Source organism: Aspergillus ruber, assembly GCF_000600275.1.
Source record: "Aspergillus ruber CBS 135680 unplaced genomic scaffold scaffold00004, whole genome shotgun sequence".
Classification (NCBI taxonomy): Eukaryota; Fungi; Ascomycota; class Eurotiomycetes; order Eurotiales; family Aspergillaceae; genus Aspergillus; species Aspergillus ruber.
This window is the reverse complement of record NW_024467300.1, coordinates 392256-414575: the sequence shown is the minus strand read 5'-3', so window position 1 is coordinate 414575 and position 22320 is coordinate 392256. Positions and strand designations below refer to the sequence as shown.

The following is a 22320-nucleotide window of genomic DNA, read 5'->3' as shown; positions in this document are numbered from 1 at the left end:
ATAGCCATCAAAAGTATTTCCAAGGACGAGGAAAGTAAATTCATCTGTCAAGTCGCCGACGAGAACCCCCATCGCCGATTACACGTCATGTAAAAGAATTATTTACTCTACTGACACAGCATAATCTTCCTTTTCTTTCAATTGATTTCCCATTGATTGCATCTTCTCAAAATGTTTGCCCGCGCACCGAGTAGAAAACTCCGTCATTCCATCTTGACCAGCTACATCCCCGCCGTATCGCATTATCCTCAGCGATGTGTTCTTCCTCTATCTCAACAGCCTGGGGCTCGATATAAACAGAGTATTCGAGTGTTCTCTGACCGAGCTCCAATTGGGAGGAAGAACAAGAACTATGATCAAAGGTCACCAACCAATAGAAACGGCCATGGACACCGAACTCCACCACATTTTGCATATCGTTCGTTCTCAGCCCAGAGTATTCCAGAGGAGCTTCCAAACCAAGAGCGATGCCGAGTCGAGTCAGCAAAGCCGGGTGAGCCGACAATACACGCGCTGTTCGAGGACAACACTTCAACGTGGCAATACATCATTTCCGATCCGGCATCATGGCATGCCGTCATTATCGACCCGGTGCTGGACTATGACCGGGCCAGTCAGACCATAAGTACTCAGAGTGCGGATTTCATCCGCAAGATGGTCAAGGACCAGGGATATAAGATTGTTATGATCCTTGAAACTCATATTCACGCGGACCACATTACGGCGGCGTCATACCTCCAAGCCAAACTGGCTCAAGATCAAGGTTTCCAGCCGCCTATTGGCATTGGCAAGCGCATCGAGCAGGTACAGAACTTGTTTGGCCAGCGGTATGGGGTTCCTGAGGCTGAATACAAGGGCATCTTTGGAAAGTACTTTGACGACGACGAAATATTCAATGTCGGCGAGCTGAGCGCGTCCGTTCTACATCTCCCGGGCCATACTCCGGACCATGTGGGTTACAAGATTGGCGGTGGGTGATTAGTCATTTGTCTTCCTTCTTGACTCCAGTGACTAATAGTATGGATCAGAAAATGTATTCTGTGGCGATTCGGCTTTCCACGCAGACATTGGAACCGCGCGCTGCGACTTTCCCGGTGGAAGCGCCCACGACATGTTTCAGTCCGGGAGAAAGCTTCTAAATCTGGCAAACGAAGTGAAGATATGGACGGGTCACGACTACCCACCACAGGGACGCGAGGGTCCAAGACCTTGGATGAACGTGCGGGAGCACCGACGACACAATAAACATTTAATGGACGGCATGGCCTTAGAAGCGTATGTCGCCATACGAGAAGAGCGGGATGCGAAGATGTCGGAGCCAAAGCTACTTCATCCGTCTTTACAAATCAACATTCGTGCAGGACAGTTGCCCAAGCCGACACCATCAGGGCATCGGATGCTTCATCTGCCGCTGAAGTCTGGGGGTGTGGTGTGGTGACCATTGACACACTCGTTCAATCGCGATCCTTTTGACTGGGGGGAACCGGTTGCAATATACATAATAGTGACAGATACATATGCAGTCTTTTAAAGAAAGGAATCCGCCATAACCATATTGAATTCTTCATGTAGCTCTATAAAGTCCTAACATTCTTATCTCTGGACACAGCACACCAATCAACTTGACTCCACGAGCGTTCTCATATCAGTACCCCACGCATCAAAAAAGGCACTGCCCAACCTCGCTATCTCAGCCTCAGAAGAATTCATTACTGCTCGTATGAACCAGTCCTCCGTCGCGGTATCGGGATCATTTGCACAGCGCAGTTTATTCTGCGCACTGACCGGGTCGACAAATGTCTGGAAAACCCTCCGTCGCTCGTCGGAGTAGATGTCAAGGAGGGACAAATGTTTACCGTCTTTGATGATCAGCTCTAGGGTATCAGAAACTGCATCTGCATCGATGATGCCAGTACATAAACCCATAGCACCGAATGGCTGTATACAATGATAGGTCAGCTGCAATAGCGATAAGCACAATTCATGAGACGACTGTAGCATACGTTATTCAAATGAGCCGCATCACCTGTAAGCACACATCGACCCCTCCTAAAGGTAGACGCGCAGAGCTGGTGCATTTTGAAAGGCGAGATCCTCTTGACTTCAATATCTAGCGGTCTTGGTCCAGGAATCGTTTTCTCAAGTAGAGGCATGACAGAAGCCTCTGCGGCAAGCTCATCGTCGGACCGGGTATCTAACGGATCAATTGCAATGGAACATCGATACATGGTTTTCTTTCCCGCCTGAGGTTTGACCAAGGGCGATACGACGCCATAGTTGATGGGGTCGACGATGAGAGAGGTATGAACGTGGGAATCGACATCTTTGTTTTCCATGAGCACGTCGATAGCCACAATCCGTTCTGGCCAGGTGTATCCTTTGAACGGTATGTCGAGTAGTCGTCTCGTTGCTGACTTTGCACCATCAGCTCCGACGAGATATGCACACCGGAAGTACTCCTTGCCATCCCGTGTCTGCGTAGTAGCCAGGACCGAATCATCCTCCTCCCGAATACCGCACAACTCTCGACCGAAATGAAACGTCACGAATCCAGTAGCAACAACTTCTCTAAATAACAGTTTTCCCAGCTCAGACTGTGGGTATATCACACCATTTCCAAGGCCATCGGCGTCCGGGAAAATCAATTTGGCAATGAGATCCCCCATTGCCTTACCACCGCTGCCATCATCGACAAGGGGCTTTCTCCAACATAGACCGTGCGTGGAAAAGCCTGCATCTTTTACTGAATCAAGCACCCGGGCTTTCTCCAACGCCAACAAAGCAGCTGCATAGTATCCAGTGGCGCGCGGACGCTCACTGAGGCTCTCCTCTTTCTCGATAACATCAACATTGATGCCAGCTTGGCCCAACCGAAGTGCTATGAGCAGACCGACTGGGCCAGCACCGGCAACAAGAACCCTATCGGGATAGGCTGAGCCTCCATGAAACATCGTTAGCATAGTCTCTGGCTTAGGGGTTTGGGGAGATAAACTCATTGTTCAGAAAGGGAAAGGAAACTGGCCGAGAGAATGTTTTGAACTCAGTGCCTTCCACACTGCTGAACTGACACTTTATATAAGAAACTGCCTGAGCAAAGCCATTCCCGGAGGGACCGGCTCGTAAGCTGATATGGAAAGAATTGATTTCCGCTTTACCTGGACTATCTTTCCACCATGCTGTCCGCCACGCAAGCCCTTGCTCAATGATCATGCTGACAGACCATCGAGAGCACATAATTTGCTGCTTCTACTAGAGTCAGCTAAATTGAATACGAGCACCCAATGGACACCGGCACAGAGACCGTATACCTTTAGTGCTTGCCCCATTCCATCAGTCACCGATGGTGTGCAACCTGGAAGCACTTGCGGGGTTAGAGCCTCAACGCCAAGCTGATGGATGGTCTGGAATATGTCAGATCCTCATCTGACGTTGTATTCTCCAGAAAACCAGGGATATCCTTATTTTCTTTGTCAGCCCGTAGATACATCGACTAATATAGTTAGCAATGTCAATCGTAAAGCTTCTTGGACTGGCCATCCAATCAGCTCTATCTGCTGATTATTTGTTGGTGGAATTGATAAAATGGCTTTGTTATTGCAGAAGAAGAAAAAAAAAAAAAAAGAAAGAAAAAAAGAAAAGAAAAGAAAAGATGGCACTTAGTATCACACTTTTGCCATTTGATCCCAGACTGGGAGTCCCGAGATGTTCGGGTTCTGCGGTATTTTGGGAGGCCGAAGTCGATGGATTTATTTGGAACTAATAATATCAGGAAGATTTTATGTAGAAAGATCGAGTTTTCACGTCAGCTGGGGCCGCCTTATTACGTGTTGTTTCTTGAGTTCATTCGCATATAACACATGTTTTCAGCCCTAATACACTCTAATACACTCTAGTATACTCTAGTACACGTTTTTGACATTATATATCTTCCTCTAATGAATAGATTAACTGATGCAGGATCCTCAGGAGGTATAACTACCGGAATAAGTCGCATCCAGCTTGACTCGGAATAGCCTTGCAGTTGTCATGTGGTTATCAGATAAGCTGCAGATGTTCCATCTGCGTTTGTAATCTCTGTCTCACCGTTCAGCTCATCAGTAACCATGTCAAAATAACTAAGCCAACCAACCTTGTTATGCTCATATAACGGGAGAGCAGATAGACATGTATTCTCATCATTCAGTCCTTGGACTTCTATGCTTCCAGGCCCTTGTAAATAAAATCTCATATCTATTAGCAAAAAAAAAAAAAAAAAAAAAAAAAAAAAAAAAAAAAAAGGCTGCATTATGTTATCAATAAACGGATACTCAAAAGGAACCTGGAAGTATTGACATGTAAGAATCCCAGAGCTCTTTTTGGAGTCCCAATCTATACTCGAGGCTGGTACACTCTAAGAAAACATCATTGAACGATTTAGATGCCTATTACATCCTTCGTCTTCACTCTAGTGGCTTTTTTGGGGTTTCTTTGTCTGACAGTATGTCTACTCATTAAACTGAAGCGCAAATAGGCGCAAGATATACTAGGACTACACAATACATCATATATGCGACCTTCTCTGAAGGCAATAAAGTCCTTAGTCAATCACCAGGCAAATTCTTCTGACCTCTCATGTGCTTTAAGCCATTGGCTTTTCTCAAGCTCGCTTTTTCCTAGCCGCCCACTATCATACTCCTCTCCCATTGCCATTCTCTCCAGCTGCCGTTCAATAACAGTTAACTATTGTGACAGTCTCGAACAATATAAATTTATTGGTAGACTTTCTATCGAAATACTAACATGGAGAAGGAAAGAAAGAAGCTGGGCCTGCCAGCGCTGCGCTATCTAGTGTGCGAAGGGGGTTCCTGCCCTATATTCAAACAGGCCAAAGTTTACAAACATCTTGCGTTGTTGGTGAATGCCCGTACTCCGTGACATAGAAGATATCTAATAGTATTGTCAGAAGTGGAGGTGAGAAAGCGCAGCCGCAATTTCCGAAAGAAAAAAAAAAAAAAAAATGAAGGGGGTGGCGGAGTTCAAATGGGCAGGAATATGGGTGAGTGCAGAATATGGGAGGGAGTTTGGCAAAAGAAAAAGATTTGGGAGGGGACGAGGTCAGAACAGTGAGGGAGAGCTCTTTTATATTGGGAGGCCAGACGGGCGGTGTTTACAGTACGACATATCGGGAGGCTATACCAGGAATGGTAAAACTAACCGGAAGAGGGAATTCACAGGTCCTCGTTTTACATTAACTATTTATCTGTGAAGTAAGATCTAATACAAGTAAGCACAACGAAGGGCTGTATTCAGAATAATCCTGGCGTGCTTGAAATAGCTAAAACATTTATGACAAGAAACATAGGATAATTTGCAACACTTAGCACAGCTCTACCAGTAAGTAGTGGCTACCAACTGTGTGTATTGATTTGCTTTCCAAAGAAGCTGCTGACTCTTGATATTTCTCGAAGAATAAAACACGGACCCCGGAGCGATCCCACAAAACATACAGGAGCAATCAAAACAAACCATGCAAAATGAAAAGAAATCAACATAGTGTCAAGGGGAGAATTCTTTATCTACATAACCACTTCCCCTACCCATTCTATTTTTTACAGCTAAAGAACAACCATCATGCCAAGTTACATATGTCCCTCGTCTGATCACCTACCAACAATCGCCGAGATTGAAGCATCAACCGAGGAACTCAGCATACCCGGCTGGTATGCCAAATGGTTCGAGTAAAGGAATTCTCTGTAGTCAAACATGGTCCCAACATCATACTTTCCGAAGCAGCGAGCATGGAACTTCTAGCAGAAAACATTGATGCCCTTGCGCCAAAGGTGTACGCAGCCTTTGTTGGGGCAGAGGCTAACCATGCTTTTATAGTTATGGGCTATATCCCTGCTAATATTTGCAGACCCTGTAATGTCTCTTACGTCCACTGAAAAGGACATCATCGATAAGATGATGAGGGGTGCCATTACTGAGCTTCGAGGAGATATCGTCGGAGGGTCATCTGGGAACCATGAACTATCAGCCCTACTATGGGGGTGTACTGGCGACTGAAGATAACAATCCATTGATTCCGGGCCCGCTCGCAACACAGGATTGATTTAATGCTGAGATGTTGAGAAAAGTGCATCTGAGAGAATCGGGCCAATACGTCCGACGCTTGCAAAAGCAGGTTAATTGCACGCTACACGGCCACCGCGCTGTTTTCACCCATGGAGATCTCCAGCCAAGAGATATCATAGTTGAACGACTTGGTTATCGCGATGCTGGAACTCCCGAGCTCAGGATTACTTTCGTGGATTGGGAGACGGATGGCCGGTACCCTGAATACTGGGAGTTGCAGTGCAAAGATCTAGTCTAAATGGGTCGGATCTTTTCCCGGTATTATTGATTACTATCCGGCAGAGGATCTTGTGATGCTAGAGGTTTTTGGTACTGTGTACTAAGAGTGGAATGGACTGTACATGCTTATACTATACTGGTGTTAGTCCTACTGAATGCTAGCAGAAAATGATGTCACATTTTAAGTTGTACAGAAGCGCCACGAGTCGCCGTAGTGGACCCCTTCTGTACCCCGCCCTCGTTGATGACTTCCATATTGTACTCCGTATGCAATTGCCCAGGCACAGATTGGAGATGAAACAAACCACCCGGACAAAAGGCGTGAAGCGGCGGAGGACAGGATGGTAAGCCTACCCGCGTATATTGTTGACCAAACAAGGCCTGAACAATGATAGTACCCGCTGCAGAGCCAGTCACCATAAATGTGATGAAAAACAACCTCGCTGCAGTCGGTGCCACAGACTGGACCTGGAATGTGAACCATCTGATTTCATTGTCCCGTCCAATTGGTGCTCCTCAGCTCAGGGAGCGGCCACTGCAGACGAAGAAGAGCGTCCTAACCCGGCTTCAACTTGGGAAGTGTTCAATAATTCGATTACTTCACTACCTCATGTCTCGTCTTCTAAGCAGTCACCTGTATCTCACGCAGAACCACCCTCTCTGGATGGCGATAAGGTCACATTGATCCAAGAGTTCCAGAACGGCGTAGGAAAATGGGTCGACCTCTTCGACGACGAACGGCATTTCCAACGAACAGTCGTAAAACGCGCCCTTGAATCACCGTTGCTCATGAATGCGATATGCGCTCTCACCGCGAGACAGGTTAGCATGGTCGATCGAGCAGAACTGTGGAAGTCGGCTGCCGTCTACTACTACGCAGAAAGTCTCCACCATCTGATTACCACGCTTGGTCTTCCAGCGTCTTCCCCCGAGGACACGTTGCCAGCAACCATTCTACTAAGCAGTTATGAACTCCTTGTCCTGCCTGGGCTGGACCACCGGCGGCATGTGTCGGGAGCGCTCACTCTGATCAAAAGCCATGGGTGTAAAGCTAGCTCGCAGGGCTTGATAGGGGCGGCGTTCTGGGTGTATGCCCGGCAAGACCTTGCAATGGCTTTGGTGCATGAACGTCCTACCATGCTCCCGCCCGAGGAATGGGATGTCTCTTGGGTCGAGCAAGAAACAAGGGAAGACCGGCTGGGAAACAAACTGATCTGGCTCTTGTCCAAGATCGTTGCGCATACGTTTGGAGAAACAAACGGTCTGTCAATTGAATTGCTTCGTAGCACCCAAACCAGCTTGATGAGGGAGCTCAATGCTTGGTTCGAGAGCTTGCCCGCATCATTCAGGGGTACAACATATGGGCCCCCTTCTCCGGAGGGCTTTGTTAAACGCTGGTTTGCCATACCGTCAACAGGTAAACTCCTCGCTTGAATATTTCTAAAATACGTTGTCAAACTAAGAAGATCCAGCGGCTGCAATGTGTATGTACCATCTAGCATATCTCCTACTGCTCGTGGAAGGGTGCAATTTTTCTTTATCAACTCAAGACGCTCTACAGGTAAGTCTTACTCTGTCATGCGCATCACTCTTTCTGCACTGTCTGATTTGGCTTATAGTCTGATATTGACAACAACGCGCGTTCCATCGCAAGTGTAGCCCTCTCGCCTATTTCCGACGGTGCTCTAGTGCAAGCAGTACAACCACTTTTTTATGGTGAGTACTCTCATCCCATAATCCCAACTTTTGTCAGAGCTCATATTTGACAGCCGCAAAACATATCAACCCTGTGTGTGGAAAGGCTAAGATATGGGCGCTTTTGGACCGGATTGAGAGTCAGCTCGGCTTCCATACTGGTGATCGAATCAGGCAACTACAGCAGCAGGTCAAGACCTGCTGAGAACACTATGATCGCAGATCAACTTTGACCGACAAATGAATGAAATCATGTTGCGATACTAAAAGTACGATGACTGGAAAAAATATACCAATTCTCCTAACACATTGAGATTTATTTTCTCCAGATCTTCAATGGCATCTTAGCTGGCCACAAGAGGAATGCTTCCTCCCATTCCAACTCCCAATTACCATACGGCAACGCAAACTCATATCTATGAACAAGCGTCGCGATCACAATCTGCTGCTCAATCATAGATATATTGCGTCCAATACAGCCACGAGCACCAGTACTAAACGGGATGAACGCATCCCGCATTTGCTTAGCCTCCTCTCCATCCTCCAACCATCTCTCAGGCCGAAACTCATCTGGGTCTGAAAATATTGTTGGATCACGATGGACAACGTATGTCGGAACGGAAACGGCGACGTCACCAGGGATGCTTTCTCCTGAAATTTCCGTGCCGCCGGGAGGCGTTCTGCGTTCGACGCCTCTTGAAACAGGAGGGGAGAGACGCAGTGATTCGTCAAGACATGCCTTTAGATAGGGCAGGTTTTTCACTTTTGCGTAGGGTGCGATGGTTTCTTCAGATAACGCATCGGCTACCTCTTTCCTAAGTATTTCCAGTGAGCGTGGGTTCTTGATAAGGTAGTACAAGGCGTGCGTCAAGGCAATTGCGGTTGTATCGGAGCCGGCGTCCACTGCAGGGATAAGTTAGTACTAGCATGTATACCATAACTCCCATAACACCAACTCACAGAGTATACCCGCTTCAGCTTCGATTTCTCCCCTGTCAAGACAGCGCGCATTACCCTTTTTGTCAGTAATCAAACAGTCGAGAAAGTCATCCAACTGTTCACCAGATTCATCTCTCCGCAACCGTTTATCGACCAGGGTACGGACGATCATGCCAAAATTCTGACCACGCTCCCATTGCGAGCGCAGATACGGAGAAAACCAAATTGAGACAGTCTTCAAGGAACGAAACCAGTCCGTCGCACCCACAAATGTAGAAACAAACCTGCCTCCACAATGCAAGCTATCAATGTACTTGACCCCATCACCCCCCTCAACTGCAACCCTATCCACCCCTAAACCAAGCAAACCAAGCTTCTCACTTAATGCCAAGTCAACAACAGCCTCAACAGTAAAGAGATTCAACCATGCCCTAAAATCAACGGTAACATCCGCCGACTCAACCGATCCACCCTCTGCCAAACATCGCCAATCCAACTGCAAAACCAACCTCCTAACCTTCTCCCCAATCTTCCCCTCCCACCGCTCAAGATTCCTCGCCGCAAAAGCATGTGCCAACATCTTCCGTTTCTGCGCGTGCTGCCCCCGATCCACAACATTCAGAACATTCGCATGACTGCCCATGGTCAAATAGTACACATCATCCTTGCGGCAGGGCGTGCCATGGCCGTAAATGTCTTTTATGGCTCGTGTAGAGGCGAACGAAAGGGTGTTTGGGGCAAGGCGGATGATGGGGTGTTGTTTGTGTTTGTGGTAAAGGTATTTGGTTCGGAAGGGGTGGGAGCGGTAGTAGAGGTAGGACAGGTTGGTGAGGCTGGAGAGGGAGGTTAGGGCAGGGTATTTTCGGAGGTGGAGGTAGGTGAGGAGGGAATTTATGCAGAAGCAGACTAGGAGGGTAGTGATGAGTAGTGTTAGAGCCATGGTTTTTCGATGGAGAGAGAAATGGAGTCTGAAGGGTTGTGTACTATAGGCCATTCGTGCCCCTCGGAGAGGTTTTATATGTCCATGCCGTATATCATGATGTATATTCGTGCTCAGGTGATTTCTCTATTCTTAAGTCCATGCTAATGGACAGCGTACTATATCGTTATGTGCTTGACCAAAAAGGCATCCGACGAGCGGGCAATCTACACCAAATCAAGAAAGTAAAGAGCGCCGCCTTTTCCCATTTCGGAATGTTAAGAGCGCGAGCCCTTTTGTCATGCACTACCACTAATAATGTCTGTGACCATCCTCTGTGTCCAATTTGCGCCATAGCCAAATATATTCAATGAGGAATTTTCAGCCCACGACGTGCCAGCAGACACTCGAATGCTACATGGTTGGGCGTGCTAGATAGCGACGAGGGAGATATTTTTTCAAGGTTATGTCCAATTGTTTGATCTTGTTTTACAAATAGAAAACTAGTATCACATGGTAATGCCAAACACTTCCTAATAAATGCATTACTGTTCCTCAATCACCATTCGCAATCTAGATTCTCTCCCTCTGCACTTCACCAAGAATATCCGCTACCCTTCCACAAGGCAGCGATGTCCCTTCGGTGACATTAGAAAGTAGCTCTCCATCTCCATGTCCTCATGTGCCATTCCTTCCTTCGTAGATACGTGGGCCTGCGGAAAAGTCCGAAAGAAGAGCGCTGTTGCCAGACGTAGTTCCATACGGGCGAGGTGTATGCCGATACAAACTAGACATAAATTAGAATGGAATATTCCAAGTTCAGTGGAACCGTGACGTACTGCGTGAGCCTCCTCCGAATGGCATCGAGGCATCCTTCATTTGTTTACTGGGGGTTTCCCATCGGTCAGGATTGAATCTTTAGCGTAGTCAGTATCAAGATTAAGTAAGCATGTGCGAACAGGGAAGAAGCTCACTTATATGGTTCAGAAAATATATCTTCCTTGCGATGAAGACTGTAAGCCTGCGTAGTAACAGTGACTCCCCCAGGAAGCTGATAACCAGACAAGTTCGCACCCTCTCTCGGAACAACCCTTGGTAAACCTATAGAAACTACAGTATGCAGCCGCAGAGTCTCATCAATAACCTGGTTGAGGTACGGTAAATCCCGAAGAGCCCTGTCAGTGTACCCCTCCGGAAGAGAAGCAACCTCTGCGACAAGTTTCTCGCGGATATTCACATCCCTGCAAACCGAGTAGACGAGGTAGGTCAGTGTGATAGCGGTTGTGTCACTTCCGGCGACTATATATGCCTGCGCATCGTTTCTAATTTCGATGTCGGACAGGCCATCTTTGCCGGCGTTGTACAGCTTTGTGAACAGGGTGGGTTTTGGATCGTCACTTTCTGAAATCACGCGCTTGTAGCGGTCGATTGATTGTTGAGCATATCCTTTTAATCTCTGGCCTATGTCGGATATTTTTCGGAAGATTGGGAGGGGGAGACGAGATGCTAGTAGCACGAGCGAAGGGAATGTTGTTCGGATGGGCGAGATGGAGCCGAGCTTTTGAAGATCCACGATGTATTGAGTTTTCTGCAGGATCAGACCTCCCTTCATTTTCAGTGAAGTAAATGAAGCCAATACACACCTCCCCGGAATCCAGCATGCGGAATGACTCGCCAAAACTCAACTCCCCAATGACATCAGTCGCCATGAAGAACCACCACTTAAACACGTCGATAACACCACGAGACTCGAACTCGTCTGACATCTTATCAACAGCCAAACGAATCCTATCAGCAATAAGCGGCTCAAAACGCGTCAGGGACGAGTCCGAGATAGGATTTGCAAGGAGACGTCGATGAGCAGAATGAAACGCCGGATCCGTAGTGGAAAACAGAGTCTCCACGGCCGACAACGTGCGATAGAACCGTGCTGATTTGAGAAAACCTCCTCTGGCTCTGTAGATCACTTTGACAGCGTCGATATCGCAGATATCGACCTCTTCAAAGCCAACACGGACAACTGGGCCATATTTTTGATGGAGAAAATGCACATAATTTGGTTTCTTTCCGGCGAACCAGTAGAATATCGTGACTATCCCCGTCCATTTCGAGATTTCGGGGCCAGGAAGATGGGCCAAGGGGCTCCTGATTCTGTCATATAGGATTTTCTTTGTTTGTTTAGTTAGTACACTCCGTGGCTAATACGATGGTCAACTTACCAGGATGAAGATCACAGCAACAGAACTGAGCAGCGTTGATAACAACATATTTTCAGCGTGAAAACTGCATTTCAAGAAAATAAAAGGAAATGAAGAATAAATAAGAAAAAAAGAAACAGAGAGAGCATGATTGCTTCTCCAACCCTGTAGGGTAACGGTGCATCGGTGTAACCATCCCCGATCCCATCCGGACTTCGGCCATTCAAGTCCGACCGACAACAAAGCAGGATAAAATCACGATGCGTTCGGTTTGAATTCGTGGTGTTGATTCATTCGTTGTGAATCAATGGGTTTCAAAGCGGAAATACATAATTGCTAGCAACAAAGACTGCATTCCGGATACGGAGAATATGTGTCTGTCCGAAATGGTCCTGCAGCTTATTCTAGGAAATGAAAGGGAATCTGATTGGAAGGATTGAGCTTACAGCAAATAAATTGTATTAATAATATAGACGTACATCGTAACCAGGATTATGAGTTTCCCCTCAGCCCGTCCTCTTCAAATCAACACCCTCTTCAAAAGCACCACCCCCAGCATCCGCATCAACCTTAATACTCTCATCCAGCCCACAAACCCGGAATAGCGTCTGCGGCGTCATATCCTCCGACAACCCCGGCAACCCATCCTTCTTAAGCTTCTCCATCCCAGACCGAATAGCAGTTAGCGCAGGCCCTAACGCCGCAAACGGGAAGATGATAAGCTTGAATCCAATCTCCTTGGCCTCCTGCGCCGAGATCGACGGCGTAGCTCCGTGCTCCACCATGTTCAGAACTAACGGCCACCCCTCCAGATCTTTAACTACCTGTCTCGCCATTTCACGCGATGTGATACCTTCCAGGAATCCAACATCCGCGCCGGCTTCCCGCGCAGCCTTGAGACGGTCCAAACTCTCCTCATAGCCGTGCTTTTGAAGCGCATCTGTCCGCGCAATCACAACGATATCGCTCCCCATGCGCTGACGCGCCTGCACAGCCGCGCGGATCCGCGTGACATACGTGTCTGTGTCAACAAGAATCTTCCCACCAAGATGTCCGCAGCGTTTGGTCTGGACTTGGTCTTCGATATGGAAGGCTGCCACGCCGGAGCGGGAGTATTGCTCAGTCGTGCGGGCGACCATAATGGGGCCGCCATAGCCGGTGTCTGCGTCAGCGATAAGGGGTGTCGAGGGGGAGATGTTGGCGAGAGTTTCGGCATTGGTGCGCATATCGTTCAATGTGCAAATGCCGAGGTCTGCTTGGCCGTGCACGGAGGCGGCGGTGCCGGCGCCGGTCTAACATGTTAGCACTGAATAGAACAATTGGGAGAGATGCTCACCATGTAGAGAGCGTCAAAGCCAACGGACAAGGCGATCCGCGCAGAAACACCATCGTAGACACCAGGGGCAGAAATAAAGCACTCGGGGTCTTGTAGGGCACGACGCAGGGTCGTGGCAGCGGTGATGATGGGCATTTCGAGGATTCAGGACAAGCTGTGCTCTATCTTGAAGAATTGATTTCTGGAGGGGAGAACAAGCTAAATTATAGGCAAATCAGTAGCACAGTCCGGTAAATTTCTTTGACTTCGCCTTCCTGAATCAAGCTCTTGTTATATCTCCGGACGGCGCAGCCACATCAGGTAGTTACTCCCCGATGTCGGTGTTAGTAATCCGGAGTTAAGTCGGCAAACCCTGATTCGTGCTGAGGTTCTGATTGGCCGACGAATTCCAGATGCGGACTTTGGATCTGCACTCCGCGACGTCGACTTCTTCCTCTTCTTAGTTCATCATCTCTCTAGACACAAGCAATGGCCCGCTCAGCAATAGTCCAGGAATACTCATCATCTCCAACCCTTACCCTCGACGAGAGGACAGCCCTCGAACGCCAAAACAATGGCATCCCCCGTCCACAAGGCTACCGAGTCTCATGGCACGCCAACCCAGCGGTCGAACCACACCACTTTGGCCAGTCACATCCCATGAAACCATGGCGGTTAACACTCACAAAGCAACTAGTGATGGCATACGGGATGCACCACGCTATGGACCTCTACCTAGCGCGCGCCGCAACATACGAAGAAATGGCCGACTTCCACAAATCAGACTACCTCGATTTCCTCCAACAAGTGGTACCAGGCGACATCGAGAACGCAGACCAAAGCGATAACGTCGCGCGCTTCAACTTCGGTGACGACTGCCCCATCTTCGACGGGCTCTATAACTACTGCTCCCTCTATGCAGGCGGCACCATCGACGCCGCCCGGAAACTCTGCAACAACCAATCCGAAATCGCAGTAAACTGGTCCGGCGGCCTACATCACGCCAAAAAAGCAGAAGCATCCGGCTTCTGCTACGTCAACGACATCGTCCTCGGCATCCTCCAGCTCCTCCGCCACCACCCGCGCGTCATGTACATCGACATCGACGTGCACCACGGCGACGGCGTCGAGCAAGCCTTCTGGTCCACAGACCGCGTCCTCACAGTTTCCTTTCACAAATACGACAAAGACAACTTCTTCCCGGGCACCGGCGCTCTCGAATCCACAGGCCCAAACCACCCCTTAAACCCAGGCGCCCACCACGCCCTCAACGTGCCCCTCCACGACGGCATTGACGACGATTCCTACATCCAACTCTTCCAAGAAATCGTCGGCGCATCCGTCGAAACCTACCGTCCGGGCGCAATCGTCCTACAATGCGGCGCAGACTCCCTAGGCTGCGACCGCCTGGGCTGCTTCAACCTCAATGTCCGCGCGCACGGCGCCTGTGTCGCCTTCGTGAAAACATTCAACCTGCCACTCCTCGTCTGCGGCGGCGGCGGCTACACGCCGCGCAACGTATCTCGGGCCTGGGCCCACGAGACCTCCATCCTCATCGACGCGCAGGACATCATCGACCCGCATATCCCGACCTCTGTGTCCTTCCGCAACCACTTCGGGCCGGACTTTTCGCTTTTCCCGCCGTTGTCTGAGATGCGGCGGCTTGAGAATCGAAATTCGCGACCCTATCTGGCTACTCTTGTGCAGGCGGCGAGGGAGCAGTTACGGTATATTCAGGGGGCGCCGAGTGTGCAGATGAGTTTTATTCCGCCTGATATTCTGGGTTTGAGGGAGGATACGGAGCAGGCGATTGATGAGGAGACTGCTGAGATTGAGGAGGAGAGAGAAGAGCGCGAAGGGGGTGGGAATGGGGTTATTCGGGCGCGGAATAATCGGAGGAGGGAGTTGGAGAGGGGGGCTGGATATCGGGGGGAGTTATATTCGTAACTTTACTCTTCTTTTGTGTTTGTTGGTCATAAAACGGCGTCTGGCTCTGGAGTTACGGTTGCAAGATATCCCTGGTGGGTGGCATCAAAACCTGGATACATGATCATTTATTTGTCTATCAATCCGGTATCTCTTTATGCACATGATTCAATATTCAAGTATTATTCCCAACCCATCTCTCTCCCGCGCGTCCGTCTTCCAAACTTTTTCCAGTCTTGTAAAATCAAATCGGGTATCCAGCGTATTGTATATAAATGCAAGTAAATCAGTCGACAAGATAAAATGCGGGGCCACAGGGATCATCACGACCGTCCATAGTCTTCTGAGCAGGTTAACTACCCCGGTCCAGATCGCTGGCTTGCATCACACGTAAAAATAATTATGGTATTGAAGTAATAATAAAAAAATACACCAGACCACGGTAGGTCTAACGCTGCCACCTGCAGCGAGTCGAGACGGTCGAGAGCGCGTCCGTATTTCATTGCCCGGAATCCGCTGAGGACTTGCAACCCTATTGTCGCACGACATCAGTGGCCATGTGTTTATTGGCTTGCCGCGGGAATTTCGTTCTTCTGGCCTGGCAGAATCGGGGCGATGGATAGGATTTGTTTGATGGCAACCTCGGGGTTGTGAGGTTCACTATACAGGTCAGTCTACTTCCACCCTCTTTGGATAGATTTGCACTTACACCTTCGCATCAATGATCCAGTCTAGGTCTTCCTCGCCCTCGTCCGGGCCACCAGGGCCTCCTTGGACATGACGGAAGAGTTTTGGTTGCCATTCAACTCCTTGTTCGGTTCTCTTGGCTGCTTCTTCACGTTGGCGATCCTCAATCGCGGTCTTTGAATCTGTTGCGGCGTCGTGATCGCGGGCAATGATTGCCTGGACCGTGTCGTACCATAACTTTTGTGATTCCCGGTCACCTTGCTCTTCAATCGGTCGGTGCAGGGGAGGGGTGTGCTTGGCATGTACTGCGTCGAAAAGTGTTTCTTTCTTGTGTGTCTATAACGACGTCAGCTTATCTCTTTCGAGGAAGAAGACGGAATGGACATACCGCGACATTCTTAATGGTCATCACCCCGTTCCACATACCAGAAAGCTCGTAGTATACCTCTCCGGTCTTTTCGTTCTTGATGGTCCCGCCAATCGCATTGTAAGTACCGGAAAAGTAGCCCTTAGTCTTGAACTCAATGTCCGCAACCAGGTCGTTTTCCGGGCATCGGACATAACTGTGATCTCCGAGTTCATACTTCATCTTCCCGAAGAGAATACCGCGGGCGTACATGTTGGGCTGCGTCAGGATACTGCTGCAGTCAGCACTGAACCCGAAATCCAAAGGATAGGAAAACATACTATCGTTCGCCTTTCTCCTGGTTCTGACCTTTGTTCAGAAGCCGTAAGACGGCAACACCTTCCATCAGACTAGCTGCGGAATTGCCCAGGAACTTACTACGCGGTTTCAAAGTCCCGTCTATCCGGATGTTGTGTTCAGGGGCCATGAAGAAATAGCTCGACTTGGGCGGGTGGTGCGAGGTCTGTTCGGCGACGTAATACCCGCGCGTGCCATCGGGATATTCCCAGTATCCGGTGAAGGTCTCTCCGAGGATTGGGTTTAGCGGCTTCTTCACGCCTCTGCAAGTGATATTGTTAGAACTGCACCACGGCTAAGAGAGAATACAGAGTATGGAGATCGACGTACGGAGGCTTGATATGCCACCCACTTAGGTAGAACCGGACAACGGACACGAAGCGCTCGAGGGGGTCATCGATGGTGGTCATAGGAAGGAGTGTTTCGGGGTGTGCCATGAAGCTATCGGAACAGTCAGCTTATCGCTCATAGACCGACAGAAGATATAGGAAACAGACTTGGTTATTCTTTCTAGCATGGATCGTGGCTCGAGAATGAATGTAGGAAGAACGACTCGACTCAAGTCTGCACCCGGTCGCAACTGGGAGATGATGTGCGAAAGCACTAATACAATAAGCATCAACCATCATACTCAAATATAGAGGGGCAGAGAATATAGAGAGGACATACCATTTCCCTGATCGGGCTCGACGGTCTCATCCTCGCCGCTGTGGACGTCACTGCGGTTGGAGTCGTCGATCGAAGACCGAGCATTACCTGAAGAATAAAACCAAGAGCCCCAGTCAGAAGACATAATGAGAAATAAACTGGTGGAGAAATGACGATCCGGATGGAGGCGAATTTTATGTGATATGGTTGAGCAAGGAATACAGAGGGAAGTGAGAGGGCGAAGGAGGGGACGAAAAGACGATGAATGGATGACGTTGGAGCGATGGAGGGGAATAATGAGTTCACTCACTCGACGCCCGGCTGCGAGTGCGGAGATGCGCTATGCCCGGTACCATACTGTTTCTATACAAAATGATATCCCTGAATCTTTAGAGGTCTTGGTGATAATGCACGGAAATTCAAAAGGAAGAAAAGAACAGCTGCAGGAATCGATCTAATGAACTCCTGATTTTCTGGCGGTGGGCGCGAGTGACGTTGCCACAATATAAATAGGATGGAACTATTTATTAGGAGAATGTTGAGGCGCTAGAGACCTATTATATACGCTTTACCCGGTTTCAGTCTATGCTACGTATGTCATATCTCATCTAGAAGCTAAATAGAAGATGCCAATTGTTTAAAACGTCGCAATCAGTGGAACATCCCCTTCTGTGATCTCCCGGACAAACTCCATGTCTGGCTGGTAGAGCATTACATGGAAATGCTCTACTGCGTGGACTGATTTGAGAGACTTCCAATTCTTGAACCAGATGACCTACAGCCAAATTAGCAGTGTAGTGTAGGGCGAAGAACGAGGGAAGCTAGAAGCTACTTACCCTTTCCGGTGGCACCCGCGAACAGAATGTCTTCTTCACATAGTCGTCGATCTCCTTCCTTGCTCGTGGTGTCAGATCGTCCGTGGCTGGATCGTCCTCCAATTCGAACTTCACCCATACAACCAGGTGGATAATCCCCTCTTCCACTCCGTACGGCCAGTCATTATACAGGGTCTTGATGTCCTCTGTTCAATCCCTGTTAGAACGACATCATATGCTCATTGCGGGCAAAACCGACCATCGTATTCAAACGGTCGACCTTTCGGCTTCAACGCGTCCAAGTCATCTCCATCTCCCCAGCGTAGCCGTTCCTTGACTATAAACCGCATCACCGATCCATACCGCGTCTTGATCTGCGTTATAAACTCCAGATACTTCCTCAAATGCGACGGAGGTCTCCGGAAGCGGTCGATTCGGTTCGTTCCTAACTTGTCTCAGTATTCCTCCTTGATTCCATGACAACAGCCTACGCACTTATAAACTCCTTGACCAGTTCCCAATCCTGTATCTCGTGGTGCTCATCTGGCGTAGATAAGATCTGTATGTTTTTTTCCGAAAGGTCACGCAGGAAATCCGGACATTCTGCGGGCCATTGATCCCGGGGTATGTTCATGAGCCAGTAGGGCAGGGATCCTGATCCATTGGAGGTTGACTGGTCAAGAGAAAGAGCGGCGGGCTCGGCGGTGGTCAGTTTCTCGTCGATGGCCGTGAACGTGGCAGCTGGAGTGGAGGGGTTTATGAAATGAGGCATGGCTGTGGTTATTGCAGCTGTATGCTCGTCCTGCGAGTTGATGGTGTCTCTGTTATCTCATGTCGAACCGAAAGAGAATCCCCAAACAACAGATGCCACTTTGGAAGGCGGAGACCAGACCCGCATCGTTGGAGTCGGAAGTGATTGGCATGTGAAAAAATACTTTCAGCACGGAGAGGAGCTGTAGCTTCATTTATGAAAGTGGTATTTTTGATTCCTCTTGGTTTTATTATTGTAGGCGTAATACGGCAATACTCGGTATACGTAGTAAAGAGCTACATGTCTTCATTAAAGCATCTAATTACATAGTAACTACTCTGTAAAGCCACGCCCAATCATAGCGACTTCAGCTCATCAACCCCAATAACACCCACCCCAGCATCCCTCAATTCCTGCTTAATCTCCTTCCACCCCGAATTCACGACACATCTTGTCCCCTCCTCAACAACAAATGACCTAAACCCAGCCTTGGCTGCATCAATCGCCGTATACTTCACACAGTAATCCCCTGCCAACCCAACAACAAACACATCCCGAATCTCTCTTTCCTTCAAAACAGCCTCCAGATCAACATCGACTACTCGACCATCCCCATCTCCCAAAACAGGCAATGAAGTATGCAGATTCCCGAATGCATCTGAGAATGCGGAATACATTTCCACGTTCGAATTCATTCCCTTCTTAACATGTACATCGAAGTGCTTCGAGTCAAGCTCGGGGATTAGCGATGCCCCTTCGGTCCCAGTGACACAATGTACGGGCCAGAGCCGCTGCACTTTCGTCTCAGCTTCTTTCCCCGGAGCAGGATTGGTCATGGTAATGAATGATTCAAAAGGAATGTTGTTGGGTGGTGGGTGGTTCACGGCGAAGGAGATGTGGTCTGGAGGGTGATAATCTTGGGTTGCTATCCGAGTTGTGAATCTGGGGTGGTCGAGGAGTGAGTTGATCACTGGTGCTATTGAGCGACCTTCTTCAACTGCCAGGGCTCCATTCTGGTTGTGTTAGTGGTGTTTTCAAGAGTCTTATGTATGGATGTCGACTTACGGGTGGACAGAAATCCTCTTGCATGTCCACCACTATCAGTGCTGCTCTGGGTTTAGTAGTCATCTTCTCTAGGTGTTCGAGCAATAGCGCAATTCTTCCAGAGTACAAAGTGCGAAGTGGGATATCTTGAAGCTGTCATGCAAAATCGCGATAAGGCTTATCGCTAGCCAAGAGACGCTGTCTCAAAATAGCGTAGTGCAATATCTGACTCATCAGCACGTGACTGGACATAAAAAGCTCAGCCGCAACTCTCCAGCTTGAAAAGTTCTTCTTCACTTCTCTCGGAGGGCTGCGGCCCTTGTCTTTACACCACCAATTCTTGTGATTTCAGATAATGAACGGTTTCTCTAAGGTATGTTCGTGCTCAATCATGTAGTATTCCTCTTCCCCCAGTAGTATTATGATGATCCTCTTATTGGAGCTGTCCTAGCACACAATGCGGATAAAACATATTATACGCTTTTCATCTTTCTGAATCGTTGCTTTTGTCTAAATTTTATTCACTGCCAATCTTGTGGTATGGATTGAGGCTAATTAACAGTCAGTCGTTGCTAGGAAATAGTGAACACGTTTTCCAACCTCCCTGATTCTGTATCTCGGGTGTCAACCTGTGTTATCCCTTTTAATTTTCCATCCTACATTCTATCTATCTTTACATAAATCAACATGGCCCATGATCCTCGCCTGGCACACACGGGGACTGCAACTCCCCCACCTCCTCCACCCCCTCCTCCGGAGAGTGCCTGTGCAGAGATAGCCAACGACAACGGCCTTGAGTCCCAGCCGGCAGAAGTGACACCAGCCGCATCCGACTCGTACAAGCTCAAGTTTTGCACAGTATGCGCCTCAAACCAGAACCGGTCAATGGAGGCCCACCTTCGTCTCTCGACGGCAGCGTCTCCCTTCCCCGTCGTCTCCTTCGGCACGGGGTCGCTCGTCCGCCTCCCAGGCCCGTCCATCACCCAACCCAACGTCTACAATTTCAACTCAACCTCGTACTCCCAGATGTATGAAGAGCTCTTCTCCAAGGACGAACGGCTGTACCGTAGTAATGGCCTCCTGAACATGCTGGAGCGCAACCGCAATCTCAAATGGGGCCCCGAGCGGTTCCAGGACTGGGTCCCCGGCGCGCCGCGCGTCGATCACGTTTCCAAAGGTGATAAGGGCGCTATTGGCACTGAGGGCGGCGTCGTGGATGTCATAATCACCTGCGAGGAGCGGTGCTGGGACGCCGTCGTCGACGATCTCATGAATAAGGGCTCCGTGCTTAACAGGCCCGTGCATGTATTCAACGTCGATATCAAAGATAACCACGAGGAGGCTCTGGTGGGGGGTAAGGCTATTCTCGAACTAGCTAATAGACTCAATGAGGCCGCTGCTCTGGAGCGTAAAGTGAATGGGGAGCAGGGTTGGGAGAATGGTAATGGTGAAGCACGACGGAGTTTCGATGAGAAAGTTCCTGAGATTCTGGCGGCGTGGCAGGAGAAATGGACGAATTTGCCGGCGTTGTGGACCTTGGCTTGGTTATAAGACTTTTGTTTCTGATTGTTTGGTTCAACATAATACCCTGTGTGCATAACAACTTAATACAATTATGGTTCAGCTTGATATTCGATCCCAACATTAACCCAACTCGAGAGTTCTGATGGTAAGACAGGCGCTTGTACTGCCCTAATCCCCCTTCAAGCCCCCGGCGCTGCCGGGACACGTTGATGGGGAGGTGCCCAAGCATCGGTGATGCTCAGGGCCGTTAGTACGCTGAAAGTATCTCGGAATTCATACCTTTGGAGATCGATGCATAGGCAGCAATTAAACTGTTTAGCCCAGCCCTGTCCCCCCACCCAACCGGGGCCTGTTCTGTTTCGTCGTTTCTGTTTTCATGTGTCATATCAGCAACAATCCATCTCAACAAGGCTCCTGGATGCACTGCGTGCCAGCCGACCAGACACCATACCAGCCTCCCTACCAACGGGCCGGTTGCTGTATGGCTAGTATATGCGTGCCCAGGCCCAACCCTACCACCCAATCAGAACTTGCTGCCGAGACGGAACCCTGTACAGGCCTGATCAGTCGGCAGGCACGGCCGCTTGGTCTCTGGACACACAGAACGTGCAGGTGCTCACAGTATCTCGCTCAACCCGCCTGCCCACCGCGGCGAGATGCTCAAGCTCCCTGAGTCCCATGAGCCAGTCGACCACCACCGTACAAGCCTCCCTCCATGGGCCAGTTACTGTATTGTGGTCAGTACAGCACAAAACACAGCTCCTTCCCAAACTACCCGCCCAGGATTGTGTGTGTGCGTGTGTCCCAGGCCCAACCCACCGCC

The 22320-nt window shown here is 49.1% G+C and overlaps 11 protein-coding genes across 11 annotated transcripts; 4 read left to right on the top strand and 7 right to left on the bottom strand.

Moving 5' to 3' along the window:
* The first annotated feature begins 95 nt into the window (after positions 1-95).
* Positions 96-1633, top strand: EURHEDRAFT_409285 (MBL fold metallo-hydrolase). Its single transcript, XM_040781042.1, has 2 exons — positions 96-970; positions 1029-1633. Exons 1-2 carry the CDS (start codon positions 172-174, stop codon positions 1436-1438), a joined length of 1209 nt encoding a protein of 402 aa, XP_040641674.1. The 5' UTR covers positions 96-171; the 3' UTR covers positions 1439-1633.
* EURHEDRAFT_547922 (FAD/NAD(P)-binding domain-containing protein) lies at positions 1298-2996 on the bottom strand (the record flags this gene model as incomplete). The annotated part of the gene is made up of 2 exons (XM_040787475.1): positions 1298-1938; positions 2004-2996. 2 exons carry the CDS (start codon positions 2994-2996, stop codon positions 1618-1620), a joined length of 1314 nt encoding a protein of 437 aa, XP_040641673.1. The 3' UTR covers positions 1298-1617.
* A 3725-nt stretch (positions 2997-6721) lies between these two features.
* On the top strand, positions 6722-8668 carry EURHEDRAFT_528723 (uncharacterized protein; the record flags this gene model as incomplete). The annotated part of the gene is made up of 5 exons (XM_040787074.1): positions 6722-6842; positions 6875-7750; positions 7806-7894; positions 7953-8049; positions 8103-8668. The coding sequence occupies 5 exons, from the start codon at positions 6722-6724 to the stop codon at positions 8231-8233; spliced, it is 1314 nt and encodes a 437-aa protein (XP_040641672.1). The 3' UTR covers positions 8234-8668.
* On the bottom strand, positions 8269-9907 carry EURHEDRAFT_528722 (cytochrome P450; the record flags this gene model as incomplete). Its single annotated transcript, XM_040787073.1, has 2 exons — positions 8269-8931; positions 8989-9907. The coding sequence occupies 2 exons, from the start codon at positions 9905-9907 to the stop codon at positions 8345-8347; spliced, it is 1506 nt and encodes a 501-aa protein (XP_040641671.1). The 3' UTR covers positions 8269-8344.
* A 590-nt stretch (positions 9908-10497) lies between these two features.
* Positions 10498-12153, bottom strand: EURHEDRAFT_374954 (cytochrome P450; the record flags this gene model as incomplete). The annotated part of the gene is made up of 5 exons (XM_040778701.1): positions 10498-10673; positions 10726-10802; positions 10861-11474; positions 11530-12054; positions 12106-12153. 5 exons carry the CDS (start codon positions 12151-12153, stop codon positions 10498-10500), a joined length of 1440 nt encoding a protein of 479 aa, XP_040641670.1.
* A 367-nt stretch (positions 12154-12520) lies between these two features.
* Positions 12521-13782, bottom strand: EURHEDRAFT_409281 (isocitrate lyase/PEP mutase family protein). The gene is made up of 2 exons (XM_040781041.1): positions 13421-13782; positions 12521-13376 (listed from the first exon to the last, which is right to left on the bottom strand). Exons 1-2 carry the CDS (start codon positions 13553-13555, stop codon positions 12591-12593), a joined length of 921 nt encoding a protein of 306 aa, XP_040641669.1. The 5' UTR covers positions 13556-13782; the 3' UTR covers positions 12521-12590.
* Positions 13783-13849: 67 nt separating this feature from the next.
* On the top strand, positions 13850-15385 carry hosA (histone deacetylase HOS2). The gene has a single exon (XM_040779601.1). The coding sequence runs from the start codon at positions 13889-13891 to the stop codon at positions 15344-15346; it is 1458 nt and encodes a 485-aa protein (XP_040641668.1). The 5' UTR covers positions 13850-13888; the 3' UTR covers positions 15347-15385.
* Positions 15386-15527: 142 nt separating this feature from the next.
* EURHEDRAFT_547911 (OSBP family protein) lies at positions 15528-17508 on the bottom strand (the record flags this gene model as incomplete). The annotated part of the gene is made up of 7 exons (XM_040787474.1): positions 15528-15985; positions 16035-16348; positions 16401-16650; positions 16700-16978; positions 17046-17156; positions 17213-17318; positions 17385-17508. 7 exons carry the CDS (start codon positions 17506-17508, stop codon positions 15889-15891), a joined length of 1281 nt encoding a protein of 426 aa, XP_040641667.1. The 3' UTR covers positions 15528-15888.
* A 172-nt stretch (positions 17509-17680) lies between these two features.
* EURHEDRAFT_409278 (GIG1 family protein) lies at positions 17681-18997 on the bottom strand. Its single transcript, XM_040781040.1, has 4 exons — positions 18674-18997; positions 18438-18623; positions 18200-18384; positions 17681-18138 (listed from the first exon to the last, which is right to left on the bottom strand). Exons 1-4 carry the CDS (start codon positions 18948-18950, stop codon positions 18001-18003), a joined length of 786 nt encoding a protein of 261 aa, XP_040641666.1. The 5' UTR covers positions 18951-18997; the 3' UTR covers positions 17681-18000.
* Positions 18998-19225: 228 nt separating this feature from the next.
* Positions 19226-20131, bottom strand: EURHEDRAFT_472431 (nicotinamidase). The gene is made up of 2 exons (XM_040785347.1): positions 19995-20131; positions 19226-19942 (listed from the first exon to the last, which is right to left on the bottom strand). Exons 1-2 carry the CDS (start codon positions 20055-20057, stop codon positions 19286-19288), a joined length of 720 nt encoding a protein of 239 aa, XP_040641665.1. The 5' UTR covers positions 20058-20131; the 3' UTR covers positions 19226-19285.
* Positions 20132-20269: 138 nt separating this feature from the next.
* Positions 20270-21602, top strand: ssuA (RNA polymerase II subunit A C-terminal domain phosphatase). The gene is made up of 2 exons (XM_040781039.1): positions 20270-20346; positions 20540-21602. Exon 2 carries the CDS (start codon positions 20661-20663, stop codon positions 21522-21524), a length of 864 nt encoding a protein of 287 aa, XP_040641664.1. The 5' UTR covers positions 20270-20346; positions 20540-20660; the 3' UTR covers positions 21525-21602.
* Positions 21603-22320: the final 718 nt, after the last annotated feature.

Coding starts and splice junctions, on each gene's coding strand:
- EURHEDRAFT_409285 (XM_040781042.1), top strand. CDS start 172: ATGTTTGCCCGCGCACCGAGTAGAAAACTCCGTCATTCCATCTTGACC. Junction 971..1,028: donor TGTGGGTTACAAGATTGGCG/GTGGGTGATTAG, acceptor AGTATGGATCAG/AAAATGTATTCTGTGGCGAT.
- EURHEDRAFT_409281 (XM_040781041.1), bottom strand. CDS start 13,555: ATGCCCATCATCACCGCTGCCACGACCCTGCGTCGTGCCCTACAAGAC. Junction 13,377..13,420: donor GCTTTGACGCTCTCTACATG/GTGAGCATCTCT, acceptor CTAACATGTTAG/ACCGGCGCCGGCACCGCCGC.
- hosA (XM_040779601.1), top strand. CDS start 13,889: ATGGCCCGCTCAGCAATAGTCCAGGAATACTCATCATCTCCAACCCTT.
- EURHEDRAFT_409278 (XM_040781040.1), bottom strand. CDS start 18,950: ATGCCTCATTTCATAAACCCCTCCACTCCAGCTGCCACGTTCACGGCC. Junction 18,385..18,437: donor TCGACCGTTTGAATACGATG/GTCGGTTTTGCC, acceptor GGGATTGAACAG/AGGACATCAAGACCCTGTAT. Junction 18,139..18,199: donor CGCGGGTGCCACCGGAAAGG/GTAAGTAGCTTC, acceptor ATTTGGCTGTAG/GTCATCTGGTTCAAGAATTG.
- EURHEDRAFT_472431 (XM_040785347.1), bottom strand. CDS start 20,057: ATGACTACTAAACCCAGAGCAGCACTGATAGTGGTGGACATGCAAGAG. Junction 19,943..19,994: donor AAGAGGATTTCTGTCCACCC/GTAAGTCGACAT, acceptor TAACACAACCAG/AATGGAGCCCTGGCAGTTGA.
- ssuA (XM_040781039.1), top strand. CDS start 20,661: ATGGCCCATGATCCTCGCCTGGCACACACGGGGACTGCAACTCCCCCA.